Genomic DNA, 17,322 nt, shown 5'->3' on the forward strand with positions numbered 1-17,322 from the left:
AGTAATAACTGAATGTGGCTAGTTCTGCTCTTATCTCCATTTCACAAGTGAGGAAAGTGAGGATTAGAGAATTTAAGTAATTCTGTCCAAGGTGCTGCAAGTAGTAGTAGCTAAACTAGCATCAGGTTAGGTTTAACCAAAAGCTCAGGAGAGTTCATTTTTGAGTTTCTGCAAGATCGCAAGTTCCGTAAGATGCTGTAAGTGGATTGTTTAGCTTCCTCATCTGAATACCTCCTTACTATCTCAGTGTGTAGACAATGCAGTGAGGTGCCTAAGCACCCAGTTAAACTGCCTGGCTGTGAAGCTCAGTTTATCCTCCTAAATAGCATTCATTTATCTTGATCATATTTTTACCATTCACTTGCTTAGTATTTATCTACAGTATTTTATCATTACCTGAAATTATACATTTTAATTCTTTTTGTCTACATCAACCCACTAGGCTATAATTTGGATGAGGACAATGACCTTGTAGGTCTTGTTTCCTGAGCAAATTCTCCCCAGCTAGACTAGTGGCTGGCATGTGGTAGGTGGTTCATAAATATCTGTTGCATGAATATATAAAAGCAAGCTCGTTTTGCTTTTTATTTATGCCTTGAGTAGAAATTTTCAGATACTATTAATGGGCTGGAGGTTTTTAACAATTGTCTTATATTTTTCTTGGTTCACCTTCAACCTTCTTTTAAAATTTATTTAATGGACTTGAATATAACACATACACTAAGCCAAGTTCCATTTTAAGTGATTTATAAGTGCAGACTCATTTAATTATTACAGTATCTCTCAAGGTAGGGTAGAATCATGACATCCATTTTAAAGAGGAGAAAATATGCAGGGAAATGCTCAGAAGTTTGCCATGGTGCTACCATCAGGCAAAGAGGGAAGCCAAGACAAACTCAGGGAGTCTGGCCATGTTCCCAGGCGTGACACCATGCCGAATCCTAGCTTCATCTACAAATATGTAATCTCCATGGGTTTTATTGCTCTGAAGCTTTCTCCCACTCCCTTACCGGGCATGGCCCTCCATCCTGCCCATTCTCCCTTCCCCTCCACCTAGATTAAAGAACAAGATAAATGAGATCAGTTTACTTTATTTCATTACACCTTTCCTGCTGGAAGCTGCAATGCATGAAGCCTCTCTAGGTCACTCTGAAAAATAAACAAGAGATCTGACCCCTGGTGGCTGCTGGACAGCTGACATGGTCTATTTCTGCCTTTCTTCTTTCTCAGGGCCATCTCCTTCCTGTCCTCCCAGGACTTGAGGGTTCCCATGAGGGCCCTTGCCTTTCTGCCCTGGAGAGAGATTTCAGTGGTTCACAGAGGTGGCAAAAACTGCCTTTTAAGTTTAAAGTGCAAATGAAGCACAATTTTGCAAACATCTCTGCTCTTGTTTTTAGAATTTTGGTCCCTTCTGCTTCCGTTTCTCTTAGGAATACACGAGCGTCTTCACAGCTCTGGGTCTCTGACTTCCACAACATTTACCCAGGAGGAAATTGTCCTGGGCAAGGATACCTGGATTTAGTTCCAGTTCTGTTAATAAGGAGCGATCTGCCTTGGGGCAGGGCAATGAATAAGACTGGGATTGAGTTTCCTCTCCTCTGAAATAACGCAAGTAAGAAGATGAGCTGGATATGTAAAAGATCCTTCCAGCCCTAAATTGTGATTGCTGTTTGAAGAATGAGGTAAGGAAGAGAAAGCGTCCAGATATCCAAATCCCTTGCACTCTCATCACCGCCTGCAAGATAACTTTGAGGGAGATAGTGCTCCTTACTAAATAGGGATGAACTTCTCACAGCTGAAGGACAACCGCCGCCGAGGGAGGCAATAGATGAGAACCTGTTTACTTGCCTAATTCCTTCCCCATTTCTCCACAAATATCAGGAGAGATTATGAGTAAACATGATATTTGGGCTCTCTGGTTTAAATAATAAACCATCCAATACAAATTCATTTAAAATAAAGTATTAAAAAATCCCCAGTCTTAGCTTTCGAAGAATGCACTAGCCAATTTGCTTCCTGAAATTGCATTAAAGCCTGGAAACAGAGAGTGACTAACTTTGGACTGTGCCATCGTCACACCCAACAGTGCTTTGAATATCTACTCAGCCCATACATATAGTTACAGCTAGTTTGTACTCTGTACACTGGGCCTTTCCATTTTGAAGAGGAAAAAGAACTCTATGTAACACTGGTCATTCCTTCCCCCAGTGTGCCCCTCAGAAACAGACTAGTCAGAAGTCCTCACTTGTAAACAAAATAGGAGGCGTGAGGGAGGGGCGAAGTTGCTCTAGGAAATTCAGGTCTATACTGTTGTGTTATATGCACAAAAGACTCGCCTTATCCTGAGTAACACACTTACACATAAAAGCATTCAGTCAGGAATTTGTGAGTTCTACCCATTCAGGACTGATCTTGAACCTGCATTCATGTTTTGCTCAGTTCAATTGAATAAACATGAATTCGTAGTACTATGTTCAAACTCTGTGTGCCGAACTTAGGGAATGAAGATGCGTATGGCAAAGATCCTAGTCTTGTGTAAGAAACAAAGTAGTCAACAGGTACTATTTAATAGAGTGTGATGGGATCACCGAAGGGTTCAGTTGTCAATCTATCCCTGAGAAGACAGCATAAGGTGTTTCTCCAAGGAATGAATATATATACATATCAGAATGAAGAGAATAAACTCATGTGAGGAAAGGTAGTGGCTGGGCTGCAGAAAGGAAATGGTGCTTCTGGTGCAGAACCGCTAGATTCTCAGGATTTCTACCATCTCTTCCTGGAAAGACAATCTATATTTCCTGTTCTACTTTGCACTTTAGTGAGGGTCATGAACCTGACTCGGTGAATCAAATGCAGGTTAAGAGCAAACAATCTTGACTAATTGCCTGTTATGGAGTTTTTAAGGGGCTGCCATAAAGGCAGTATGGCCTGTTCTGCTTTTATAACAACCTTTAAGGAACTTCAAGGTAGGACAACCCCTGATAGAAGCTTGAACCCCTGAGCTACTGATTAGAGCTGCCTGAGCCATACTGAACCCAGCAGGAATGAGAAATAAATTAATAGTGTTAAACCACTAAGATTATGGAGTTGTTTGTTACAGTGGCTAGAGTTCATTGCCGTTATTATATAGCATGCCAGCCTAATGAATAATAAGAAAGATCTCATGACTTGCTACTACTTTCAAACTTTTGTACTTCAGAGCACTTAAATTTTTGACCTTAAAGTCCACTACTCTTTGTTCCCCATTCTTGAATGGCATCAACATTTTTCCTGAACAATCAGTTATCTTTCAGTCTTATTGCAAACCACCACTTCTTCTGAGTGTACTACTAGCATCCAGTACTTCTGTAATGATATTTATTGTACATATTATTATAAAATATGTGCATAGGCATAACTATAGCAAAATATTATTATATAAAAGTAAAGAAATGTGGTATAGTGTTCATAAAATAATTTTATGTAAATATATCAGTACAATATTATAGAAAATACATGATATATAACATACTATATAATAAAGAAAATGCTATTACTAACTGCAGATACATATATATATGAATGTATCTTGTTTTTCACAGTAGAAGATATATCTGGTGCAGAATGGCTAGATTCTTATACAGAAGTGATTTGAAGGTAAGGGTCATGTCTATATTGCTCACTATTGTAACTCTAGTGCTAAGAGAAGTACCTGCTATATAACAGTCATCCTCAATGACTTACAGAATGAGTACCTAAAGATAAATTCGATAGATGGATACCAGGTGATTTTGAAGAAGGTGGAGCTCAGCATGGGCATATTTATTCAGAAGTCTCTGTGTTATATACAGATGTGAGTTTATAAGGCAGATAGATCTCCAGAACTAGAGATAGAGGTTTTGGAGTTACTCCTGTGTAAGTAGGTGACAGCAGACTATGGGTACAGATGGAGGTGCCCAGGAAAATATGGGCAGGAAGAAGAGGAGAGGATTAAGACTGAATTCTGGACCATATCAATACATGAAATAGATTAAGCATACAAAATGAGTGAAGGACCATTAATAAAAGGCCGGAGAACAAGAAAACGCTGAGGCCTGAGAGTTTGGAGCTTTATGCTTTCTTGTTTGTGTGAGTTAAAGCTTTATGAAAACATGGGGAGAGTTGCTGTTTTGGCGTTAGACCTGGGAGTACAGGAGTGCTCAATACACACTTCTAGGTTGATTGATATAAATATTGAAATTTGAAATGTTCCTGTGAAGACGGCCACAGGACCTGATGCCTCTTCTAATAGACACAGCCAGTGTCGACCCTGTTAATCACTATGAAGTGCGCTTGTTACACAGATTTCTGGGGTGATGCCAGGAGGTATATGGGTCATCCCGGGGCCTTTTGTTAGTGCGACACAGTGAGCTCTATTTTGACCGGAGTTTCTTCTCTTTCTAAAAGATTCTAAGAAGTACAGAAAAGCTTTCAGTTCTAGCCAAAGATTTATTGCCAGTATAAGTATGCATCAGTACAGATAACTGGCTGTTTTCATTAATAAAGTTTTATTGGAACACGGCCACATTCATTCATTTTGAAATTATCCGTGGCTGCTTTTACTCTATGTGGTTGAATAACTGCATCAAGGAACATATGATCTGTCAAGTGTGAAGTATTTAGGACCTGGCATTATACAGAGGTGATTTGCCCACCTCTGGTCTAGAACAGTAAGACATTCTCAGAGCTAAACGGAGCTTGTATGGCCCCTGGAAATAAACAAAGACCAGAAGTACAGAAGTAGAGTACTCTATGCCCTCAGTTAGTCTGGTCATGTATTTATTTGAGTTTGGGACCTCCATGGTAACAATGCATATATGTGTGTGAGAGACAGTGTATCTTTAACTGATGTCCATAGGATTGAAAGCCAAAACTGGGTATCATGAAGTTTAAAACATCAACCAGTGGAGAAAGAAAAGATTTGGGAGTAAAAAGAGTAAAAAGAATGAAGGTAGATGGAGAAGGAGTGATGGGATAGGAGAATGAAAAGTTACTCTGTCAAAAGGCACCGTAAGACAGCATCTGTGCCTCTAGCCTATATTTTGTCATCACCCTTGTGAAAAATAAACAGAAGAAATAGGAATGGATTTCTATCAGTTTCTAAGTGACAGGGAAATAAGACTAAATCTTCTTTCTAGACTGCTAAAGACATTTACACTTTTCCCCTAAAACAAATACAAATTGTGCACTCACAATTAAGATTATATTCAACAAATATCTTAATTTTAAGGATCTTAAGTGAACTGAAGTCTTTAGGCATACAACCTTGAATAGGAAGCTAAATTGTGATAATGTCACATCTAGAATACTCCTGTTAAACTCTGAAATAATCTGTGACCCCATCATATTAACACCTTCATTTCTGAAGAGTTTTTCTTCCCCTATGACACAAGACTAACAAGATAAAAGCTATACTTTAATCTGCCTCCTCCCGGTGCTTTGTTTTGCTAACAAACTATGCGGGGTGGTGTGGAGGGTTTGGGGGTGTGTGGGACTTGTGTTCTCCAGTGCGCCACAGTTTCCATGGTACCATAATTTCTTGTCTTTAAACGTGTTTAAGTTCTCAGTTCATCCAGTACCTCTTCATTTCTGCTCACAGATTTTTTTTTGTAAGTTAACAGTTTTTGCTCTGATCAGGCCTAAAGTTAAATGATCTCTAACTTTCTAGCTTTGTTAGTCTTCTAAAATGTATTTTCTAACCCATGCACAGTGGCACTTATTATAATCTCAGCTACTTGGGAGGCTGAGGCAGGAGGATTGCAAATTTAAGGTCAGCCTGCTTAACTTAGTGAGACCTTGTCTCATAATAAGAAATAGAAAGGGCTGAGGATGTTGCTCTTGGGTTCAATCCCCAGTACTAAAACCCAAACCAAATCAAAACAAAGCAATCACACACACAAAACAAAAACAAAAAAATATCCCTGAAGTCTAATCAACAGAATTTGGCCAATTTACTCCCATAATATAGATTAAAAATACTCTCCTTTCAGTAATGGGGTACTAATGAAGAACAAAGATGTTTTTAAAATTTTGGGATGCTGTATGGGATTACTTGTTTGTGTGTATCACTTCGATCAGTGACATTCAGACTATGAAGTCTTTAGGTGGAATTGGAAAATTTTCAAGGTCCCTAATTACTGTAGAATTGTGTCCTGTCATACCGCATATACCTAATGCTACACATCGGAGACATCTGCCTCTCTTTTGAGCAGTGTTTGCCAGAGTACCTCCTCAGTGATCTAACTGTGAATATCACAGGAAGATGGTCAAGGAAATAAAAGATGGATTATCCTCTGTAATTGTTAATAGGTTCTTTCACTCTCACCCTGGAGGCACACGTGGAACCCAGACTGAAAAGTGAGCCACTGTACAGTGTATCTGTAGTAGGCGGACTTCTATGGTGGTCAGTGAGGTCCCCTCTCCTGGCATTCATATCCTTGTTGAAACACATTCTTTTGTGTGGGAGCTGGGTCTGATGACTTGATTCTAATGAACAGAAGGATGCTGCTTTTGTGAGTAGGGTAGAAATGGCCATGACTTCTATCTCCCTAGCACTGCCTTGTTCTCTTGCTTGCTTTACTGATGTGAGCTTCACGCTCTGTGGAGGGCTGATGGGATAAGGAACTGAGGGAGGTCTTCAGTCCACAGCCAGGAGGCACTGACGTCTCAGTCCCAATGCCCCCAAAGCACTGGATCCTTGGCTACAACTACACGAGGGAGCTAGAATGGGACGCTTGCTACTTGAGACTTGTTGGCTGCAGCCTTAGGAGAGACCCAGGGCCAGGGGACTCAGTTAAGCTGGACCAGGACTCCCGATCCAGAGCAACTGTAAGATAATAAACGCTATTATATGCCACTAACATTCGGGGTGATTTGTGATGCAGTAAAAGAAAATCCTATTTTTCTGTTGGAAGAAAGGAAATTGTTTTAAAAATCAGTCTCAAACTCAAGAGAGGAAAGGGAATAATTTAATCAAATCAAAGTGAAAAAAGAACAGATTAAAAATATATAACTCCAAAAAATACTGATTGAATGCAACTGAACTTAGAAGGCAAGGGCAACTAAAATGTGGGATTTCATTCCGTAACATAATAGAAGTGGAGCAGCAATGAACAAAACAGTGGGTATCAGAAAGTGCAGTTTGACAAAGAGACGTGTGATAACAGCACTCTCCAGTCATCAAATATTTTTGTGTCTGAATTTTGAGGAGCTCCCAGGTTTAATTGAGGAAGCAGTTAAAGAGAGAGAGTAGTGCAGACAATAACTAGGTACTGTGCGAGGTAAAAGCATACAGTGTTGATGGTTGCTAATATTATCAGTCTACTGAAGTCGCAGTGAGGGGACAGCTGAGGGGGGCTCATGGGATCTCCATTCCGCTTGTTACTAAGACGTTAGCACCAGCCTTGTGGGCTGGTAGCAAAAGAGCAAGTTGGACTCACCCAGATTGAAGGATGAATGGGAACAAAGGAAAAGGGAACAGAAAGTACAGATCACTAATAAACAATTCCAGGAGCTAAGATAGCAAAGCATTAGAATAGGAAATACCGAAAGAGTGTATAATATAAAAGGATGCTAAAATACATTTTCAATTTAGGATGACCGATATTAAGAAGAAAAATAAATGTTTCAATTGAAAATCATTTGACTACCTGAACTTCAGGTGGTATATTCTTCTTCTTTTTGAGGTAGGGGTGGGGTATCAGGAATCGAACTCAGGACCTCACGCTTGCCAGGCAGGCACTGCACAACTGAGTCAGATCCCTGGCCCCTCAGGAGGTATCTTGTCAAGGAACAAAAGTGATTACACCCCTTTAAAAACAAAAGCATATTAGAAGATTATCCCAAGATTTTCCAACCATAGAGTTCTTCCCTGGGAAAGGTAAACCACGCATTGCAAGTAAGCAAACAGATCATTTCCCTGTGTCTAAGGGACAGAAACTGCACAACTTGCTTATAGTTGCAGGAGTGGACAATCTGTTTTCTCATGGAACTTTAGGCATGTTTCCTCTCTTCAAAGCGGGGAAGGGGGACATTTAGCCTTGCAGAAGTCCAAGGAAACTTTAAAACCTGAGAAAAGACTGACTTGGGATTGGTGAAGGAAGTGGATGCTGTGTGAACATGGATAGGATTTACCTTGGAAGTCAAGCAGAGCCAAATATAGAGGGAAAGCATGCATTAAAGCAAAGAAATCCCTATGACTACTATTCTACAGAGGTCTGTGCTTGGAGTACATCTAATGTATCATGCGCACTGAACATATCAAATGTACTTGGGAATATGCAGATCTTTGCACTGGGGGTAATTTCAATATTAAAAGGACATAGTATAGAAAAACCATTACCAAAGGAAGAAATTTTTTTCTTTGAAACTTGAGACAACAAATACAAACAAAATATGCTTTGAAGAGTGCTAAGAGATCAAAATTGTTCTCAGAAAACTACACTTGCTCTGTTTTGGAACAATCTCACCAATTCCAGAACAAAATATGCTCATTAAGGCATCTCAGGTAGTAATTACAGCATATGTCTCATGGTAGGTGAAGAACACAGCTATTCTGATGACCAAAGATCGTATAAACAAAACAAAGAGACCAAAAACATTTGAATGACATGTGAGGAAAATATTCATCAGTTCAATTACTCCTTCATTCATTTTTTAATACATACATATTGGGCTAAGCACAAAGGGCAATTCAAAGATTGAAATGTCTCTGCCGTCAGTATGCTTATAAAACAGAAGGGATAGAATGTTTTCAACCTTCAGACAGGGCCAAGTGTAGGCCAATAAAAATGTCAGACTAATTAGACGTTACTGTATTCCCTTATTTTACAAATGTTTCTTGGGGCTGGGGATTTAGCTCAGCAGCAGAAGTGCCTGCCTGGCAAGCGCAAGGTCGTGAGTTCAATTCCTGGTACCAGAAGAAAAACAAAACAAAACAAAACAAACAAACAAACCAATGTTTCTTGATCAGTTACTATGCTCCAAACACTGTTGTTCTAGGAGCTGGTTACATAAAATTTTGCCTCTCTTAGATTTTGCTGCCTCTGGCCAAAATAGAAAATAAAGAAAAAACAAACAAACAAATAATATAACTTCAGGTAATCATAAGTGCCACGAAGAAAAATAAAGCAGGTCAGTACAAAGTATAGCAATGGCTGGTGAAAGTGTTTTAGTTCACAAGGTCTCTACGAAAGGGCAACATCTAAGCAGAGTTGGTGATGTATTAAAATCTGAAGGGAGGGCTTTCCATGCAGAGAGACTCACATGGAAAGTTCTTGTAAAAAATGACAAAAAGAGCTGGGAATGGTGGCACACGCTTATAATCCCTGTATTCAGGAGGCTGATGTAGAAAGATTGCTGTGAATCTGAGGCCAGCCTAAACTACATAGCACTACCCTGTTTCAGACCAGCCAACCAACCAACCAACCAACCAACCAGCACAAAAGAAAGGGATCTTACTAGAGTGTGGAAGGAAAGAGTGATGGATCCTGTCACAGAAGTGGGAAGAGACCAGGGCCTACTGTTCTTGCAAGTCAAGAAAAATATTTCCTTCTAAGTGAAGAAAGATTTCAAGCAGGGTCATCTGATTTACATTTAGAAGGGTAGTTGGAAATATTGTGTAGAAGTCTAGTTGTGAGGTTAGGAGGGATATCTGGACAGAGAGTATATGTGCTGAATAGTCCAGGCTAGCCAGGATCCGTAAGAAATGGATTCATGTAGTCAAACCAGGAGGACGTATTGGAATCCACAGCAGTAGTCTTTCTACAAGCGGTGCATTTGGATTAGGATGACAACTGCCAAGGTGTGCGATGTGGTTCTAGTCTAGGTGGAGTTTCTCAGAGCAAGTGGTATGATATTATCAGTGTTGAACTTTAAATAACAGGGAGCACTGTGACAGGGTAAGTCACTCCCTGTGAGCCCCTCTATATCCTGACTCAGGCCCTGTGCTAGGTGCTGGGGATGCAGTGTGTTGAGGGGTTTAGACTTCATTCTGGCCATGAGGTGAAGCTATGGACAAGTGTGCTGAAAGTGAGGAGGAGTCATATTAGCTAAGGGAGTCATATTTTAAACGAAGTTACCAAGATAAAGAGCCAAACAACATGCTCATAGAAATCACTCTGAAAATTAATTCTAAGAACATTTTATTCTTCTCTTCTTAGTGTCGAAGATTACATGATTAAACTCAGTATGTCTGACCACCCCCCTCTTGAATCTCAAAGATGTTAAGTTTCTCTCAGTAGAATCTCAGTTCACTGTCAGTTGGCCAATTTCATCCAATAACTTCCCTAGCAACAGTGGTTAATATTTTTTTCCCACACTGAGAAGGCAAAGGTATAACTTCCCAAGGGTAAAAAAGACGGTATACAACATAGGATAATCTCACTGATCTGGGTGCATCCATTACTGTCCAGCTGTTACTCTGCCTCTAATCTTGCTTCCCCTAACCCTTCCCCAACTGGATGACCCTGCTTCAACTTTCCCTGCTTCTAATTCTTCTTGTAAACTGCCTCCAGAGTTAATCAGCAGAAAGCAGTCCAGTCATGTCCATTCTCCTGTGCCTACAGAATAAATTTCATATTCCTTAGCCTGACACACACTGACCCAGTCTACCTTCTCTGCTTTATCTCTCACTCCATTGCTATATGTTCTGTTTTATTCACGTTAGATTTTCTTCTTAGTTTTTTTGATTATTTTTAAGACTGTGATGGGATACACATAAGTTACCATCTTAGTTAGCATTTTTAGTGTATAGTTCAGTGGTATTAAGTACATTCCCACTGTTATGAAAATCCCATCAAGTGTTTAATTACTAATTATTTCCCTGATGCTTCTAGCAACTTGATGCTTGGACCATACCTGTAATTGTACGGTTGCTACTGGCCTGAAATGCCTTCCCCACTCCTGGTCATTTAAAATCCCATATATTTTGAAAGACAAGTACTAACATCCCACCTCTTCCTTTAGGCTCCTTTAAAATCGTATCCACAAACAGAAGGTCAACTGTGTTGCTAGGTAATATACAGCTTATAGTAAAAATGATGCCTGGTTGGCAAACTGCATCTGTACTGGGAAGAACTATCTAGAACTGTAAATGCATGGTGGGGATGGGACATTTTGGACTTCCCTGGGTGATGACTCTTGTAATTACGCAGGTTCCTTGTAGGGACCCTAGAGACTAGGTCTATGGGGTTGCTATAAGAGATATTGTCTCTTATGCAGCAGGAGGCTTTTAAGCCAGGGGCATTCCTGTATTCATTCAGTATGAACTTAGAGTTCCTGAATCTGAGCTGTACTTGGGAGTTAGGAAGGATATTTACATCTGTGTTAGGACTCTCACAGAAGGGAAATTCTAAAGCTGCATTATTGGTGAGCAATGTTTCCTATATTGCAATCTTCTAGGTCAACAAAAAGACAAGTGAGCCCATAGTAGTCATGCGTGTCTGAATGTGCAGTAGGACTTAATAAGGCCTGCCCTTGTGGGCTGAAATATTGTACTTGCATATTCATACTCCTTGTATGCCTGAACTTAAAACCAAAGGAAGCAACTGTATGTAGGAGCAGGGCAACAAAGCACTGCTTACCTTTGGAAGTAGCTGGATTGCCTGCAGAATTCTCTGTCTGTGCCCAGAATTAAGGATTCCAATTTCCAGCAGATCCTGATCTTCCATAACATTGCTTCCCTGAAACAAAACCAGAAACATTACAGGATAAATCAAACATTTACACTGGAAAAAATAATAACTGACAAATGATCTGGTTGGTATAAACAAAGACACACAGTCATTACTCTATGTGGGTGAGGACAACTGAGTCACCGAGGCCACCGATTTGAAGGCTAGAGGAACTTCCTTCTCACAAATCTTACCATTGATGATTGGATTATGTACACTGAAGATTAATCCCTGTGACTTAGAATTCTGTTCCTCAGGAATTTAAACTCTTCTTGGATAAGTTGTCATTTAAGATTATCTGTAACCTCCACATTGATATGAATAAATCAGCTTTTAAAAAGTAATCTGAAAACAGATTTTGTGAGGTGGGCTGATAGAAGAAAAGAGTGACATGCACTAGGCAGGTTAAAAATCAGGATAATTAATTTTAAAATACTCAATTCCAAACTCCTAATCAAAATGTGGGGAGAATAATGAATAAGATGCAGGTCCCTGCCCATGACTTCCAGACCAGGGACAAATGGATTGTTCAAAGCAGTGAGAATGCTATGAAAGGCTTGGATGGCGAGCTTTGGAAGTCCAGAGGGGACATGAGACGGTTTTTGGAGCAGATGATATCTGAAGTGTGGTCAGGACCCAGAAGTGGAAGGATGAAAGAAATTATGTGCAATAACCTGTAGGAAAAACAGAGCAGTTGGAAGTTTCGTGTTATGGGATAAGTTGGGAGAAGAGAAAAAGTAAGGGTGGAAAGGTAAGCAGAGACTACACTACACAGATACTGGAGGCCATGCTGAAGGGTTTAGACTTCATTCAGACCATGATGTGAAGCCATGGATGGGTTGTAAGAAAAGAGTTATATGATCAGATTCTAAATTTAGAAAGACCATTTTGGTTTCTGTGACCGAGACAGTTTTTTATCTATAGAGTGATGAAGGTGAGCCACACAATCTCCGAGGACTAATCTAGCCCTGAAAGTCTCAGATTTTAATGATTATTTTAAGTCTCTGGTTATTGATCATTCTGTCTCTAAATTTGAGACTTTCAAGTGTGTAAGCTTCAGTTTTTCTTTAAATTGATGACTCGTGAAATAAACTCAGCACAGAAAGACAAGTACTGTATGACCTCAAGCTTGTAAGGAAACTAAAAGAGATGACTGCATAAAAGTAGTAAAGTAGTGGTGACAGGGCTAAGGACAGGGAGAAGGGGAAGTAGAGAGTTTGCGTAGTGGGTACCAGATGCAATTAGATGGAAGAAATTTAATCTAATTTCACAGTTCGGTAACTATAGCCTAAAACAATTCATTATATTTTCTCAAAATAACTAGAAAAGAAGAATTTAGTTTTCTTTAGTGTGTACAGAAAATTTAAGCATTTGACGACACAGAAATGCTGGTTGTCCTGATTTGAACATTATTTGTTGTATGCATATATCAAATTATCATACTTTACCTATAAATAAGTACAAGTATTATATATCAATTTAAAAAATAAAAATACAATATTTCTGAAAATGAGAAGTCTGTAGAAATTTGGGAATTTGGATTGCTATCTGTCTGGACAAGTCAAACTTTCCTATTAATGTGTAAAAAACACTTAGGAATAGAAAAGACAGAACACTTGTTTGTGGAGAACAATAGATTCTGACAGACATTCAAAGGGAAGGAAGATGAACTGGAAAGGGTCATCCTGGGCCCACACAGACCAGAAGGAGTCTGCTAAAGTTCCTCTAGAGATGATGCGGGCTGAGACGAAGGTAGTAGTCCTGGGAGCAGAAAGAAGCAGGTAGATTGAAAAGTATCAAAAGTTTGAGTTGGATACTGAATGTGTTAAATAGTAGGTTAGGGTAGGAGGTGGCCCTGGATGCCCTTTCCTGGAATAAGAAATGTGCAGGGGCAGACCTAGTGCAGTGCAAAGGAAGACTAATGCTTATTCTGGACAGACCAGAATAGATGGATGTAAACAGCTGAATATCAGACCATGTTACAAATGGATAATTGAATGTTCTTATAAAGATTAAAGCCATTAGAATGATTCCAGGGATTTAAAATGGGCATTCACTGGACAAAAGCATTCCACCTACTCATGGTATCATTTGTAAGCTTAAACTCCAGCAGCCATCTTGGAGGAAGCAGAATAAACCAGGTATACAGCAGCACGATAATGAAAAGCCTAATGAAAAACAAATAAAGCCAGTCTTGGCAATATGCCACACTGCTCTCAAGAAATTACTCAGTGCACACAATATAGCATGGCTAAGAATATAAATGACTTCACTTTGAGAAAGCCTTATTATTTCCAGAAATGGACGACAGAGGCTTGAGCAGGATATGTGATACATATTCTGACCTTTACTTTTTCAGGGATTTTTGAAAGGAGTTACTGGCCTTCAATAAAAAAAATATCTGCAGCCATATGCTTACTATAGCATTATCATTTTTCCCATATACGGAATTACCAGCCCACACCTTTAGCTCATGCAAGATGCAGGCCCTGTATGAAGCACACTAGAATCTACAGGTTAGAAAAGCTGCAGTCCACAGGTAATACTGAAATTTGACGCCTGTGCAATGAGATCAAGGTAGACCACTGTTTTTCCTTGAAGCCATCCATTTATTATCTTCCCCTTCCTTAAGAAGGGAGACTTTTTGGAAGACTTGTAGGGAAGTTAGTCATTTTAAAAGAAGGTGTTAAATGTATAACAGTATTTTCTGTTTGGGTCACCTTTCCAAGTATACAGGATAATGACTACTTTTGAAAAATGAGTGAAAAGAATAAGAAGCATAATGCAAAGTGTGAGAATGTATCCAAAGGCAAACGGTGCTAGCTGAGAAATGTACAGAAAAAGAATCACTGTTTCCAATGAGGTGTACAGTTAGAAATTTTTATTTTGCTAATTACTCTGACTTGTTCATCACACAATAGATACACGTGTAGAATCATCACACTACACCCCATGAGTAAGTACAACTATGATGTCCATGAAAAATTAGTAATAAAAAGAAGTTTTCTATTTTTCCCTTTCTCTAATCCATAGGGATAGCCAAATATCCAGGTAAGTCATCTAGCAGGCAAGGGTGTTGGGTCAAAAGACCTGAGTTTGGGTCATGGAAAAGCTGGGTGAGTCATGTATTCTGTCTCGGCTTCTCACCCATAATGTGCATTTAGTTCAAAAAATGGTATGATTTCAGCCATATTTGACTTTCGATTAGTATCATTATATATAAGTATAGATGGTAAATTTTAAATTACATTTTAGTGTTTGAGAGTTTGCAACTTAGTGTGAGGAAATGATTACAGAGAACTTCAAGAACGCATCTTTTTCACAAATTAATCTTGAAATTGTGACAGTAAAATTTCTGCCAAAGGAAATAATAGAATACCTTATTTTTGCAGCATTATAGATTCCTGCAGCTTTTCAGAGAAAAATCCAATGTTTCAAGCCTCATCACCACACCTTTTGTACGTGGGTAACAATTTATGCCATCAAGGACCACAAATGTTCCCATTCTTCCTAGGGAGTTGGAATTCATCCCCCCTTTATCACTTGTCTTTACCAAATGCTACAGAATTGCAGCTTGACTTCTTTATTCCTAATAAAGGCTGAATATAAATCCCAGCTTTCTCCCTCCTCCGACCATTTTCACATGAAAACCACATCACTAGTTTCTGTGCCTGTTTTCTGCTTAACCACCTACTCCCGTGTACTGTCCACCTCCTCACCTCCCGGTACACCTGCTGTCTCTGCTGCTTCACCTTCCATCTACCCCTCCACCACGATAGTAAGCTTTTATCTGCAGCTGACTCCACAGAATGTTGCTACATGTTAAGAATGACCTCTTGATTGCCAAACCTGCTCGATTCTTTTCAATCTTGATTTCAAGTGCTCATTGGCCAGACGTGTCTGGTGGCCACCAAACTGGACCGCACAGATTTAGAACATTTCTCTCATTGTAGAAAGTTCTATGAGTGCTGGTCGACAACTACAGATGTTGAAAACTCTGGCCATATTACGTAGATGGGGCAAAAATGGGGCAGGGAATAAAAAAATACTTGAGTCATTTTCCAGATAGAATTATTCATGTGCTTCTGAGTCAAAGGTTCATGAACATTAAATTTAGGATCTTCAGCAAATTCTGTTTTGAATTTGCAGTCATCAATGCAAATTAGAACATTGTTCTACTTTCATGAGTGTTTCTTTATTATAGCTTTTTATAAATCTATGTTATGAAAATGGCAAGTTCAATTGATAAATTCCTTTCTTAGCACCTTACCAGGCTCATTGCACAAGGTATTTAGAGAATAACAATCACTGATAAAATTGTTTAGTCAGTAACTTACTAGATGATTGAATGCCCTAGGCAATGTTTTTATAAAAGCCCTTCTTTTGCTGACAAGAAATGTTTAATCCAGGAGGTCTTTATTGCTTTCTTAAATCATGGAATGAAGAAAAATTACCTAACATTTCATGCACTAATTGCTAAAGTTTTTCTGACCAATATCTTATTCATGGGATGTTTTCAACTGTCATAAACTCATAAGATGACCAAATAGAATGAAAAGCAGTTTTTGCACTTAATGGTATATTAGAAATAGAACAGTTATTTATTGAAATAATCTCTTAGGAATATCTGTATTAAGGGTCTGTCTCTCAGAACTACAGCTTGAGAGAAGTTCTAGTTTCATAGTGTTAACATTGTATCACACTCACTTAGAAGCTCTTCCCTCACATTACATATTATACAGGATGCTGGGCAACATTTAGGGACCATAGGGACCTGGTTTCTCCTCAATACCAGCCTGAGTTATGTGATGTTATTTATTCTCGCTCTTTATTCAGCCAAGGCTCAAAAGACCAAAAGGACACTGTTGATTGGGAAAAATTGCTTTTGCTCTATAATTAACTCAATTAGATTCTTCTCCACAATCTATGTAGCCATAGTATTTAAAATGGTATAACTGTACGACAGAATGACACCAAGATCTTTCAAATTTACACATGGAAAAAACATATTTTAGTTTATTTCTAAAATACTTTTTTACAGCATAAATAATATGGTGGTATAAAATTGTACACAGATTTTTCCTGAGATAAAAATGCTACATTTTATCTTGTATAAATCTTTGAGTGACTCTGATATTGATTTATAAGTAACTTAATATGTGTCTTTCCTGCTGGATTACAGTAATAGTTATTGTAATACACACCAGATTTATAATTCTTCTGTCACTGTTAGAACACTGTTTTATTTAGTCCATTCTACAAAAACATTGTTACTATAAATAATCATAGAATGGATGATATACTTCTTCCAAATTTATTTATTTATTTATTTAGCTTTTTCCAATTTTAATTCCTTGTCTCACTCTAATGAAATAACAGAGGAAAAAATCTTCGTACTCCATTTAAAAAATATCTCCACCTAAATCCTCCATTTAAACACATTCTCTACTACAATGGATTTTACTATATGCACTTCATTAAATTTTTATACCAGGCTCATTGCACAAGGTATTTATTTAGCTAATGAAGAAAATGTTTGTGATATTTAAGAAGATTATATAGATTATTGATTCAAATAAATGTTACATCACTGACCAATAAGATAGAGAATATCTTACATATGAATATATTT

The 17,322-nt window shown here is 38.6% G+C and overlaps 1 protein-coding gene across 2 annotated transcripts in view; it reads right to left on the reverse strand.

Annotated features, from left to right (window-relative positions):
- Window positions 1-17,322, reverse strand: part of Anks1b (ankyrin repeat and sterile alpha motif domain containing 1B) — a gene marked incomplete at its 5' end in the record, with an annotated part of 1,074,464 nt that overhangs the window by 309,535 nt on the left and 747,607 nt on the right. For both annotated transcript variants that reach the window (XM_005374511.2, XM_013518589.1), the window contains 1 exon segment: window positions 11,601-11,699. In XM_005374511.2, coding sequence (XP_005374568.1) covers window positions 11,601-11,699 — 99 coding nt within the window.

The sequence above is a fragment of the Chinchilla lanigera genome, unplaced genomic scaffold, assembly GCF_000276665.1.
Source record: "Chinchilla lanigera isolate Chin_1 unplaced genomic scaffold, ChiLan1.0 scaffold00004, whole genome shotgun sequence".
NCBI classification, from domain to species: Eukaryota; Metazoa; Chordata; class Mammalia; order Rodentia; family Chinchillidae; genus Chinchilla; species Chinchilla lanigera.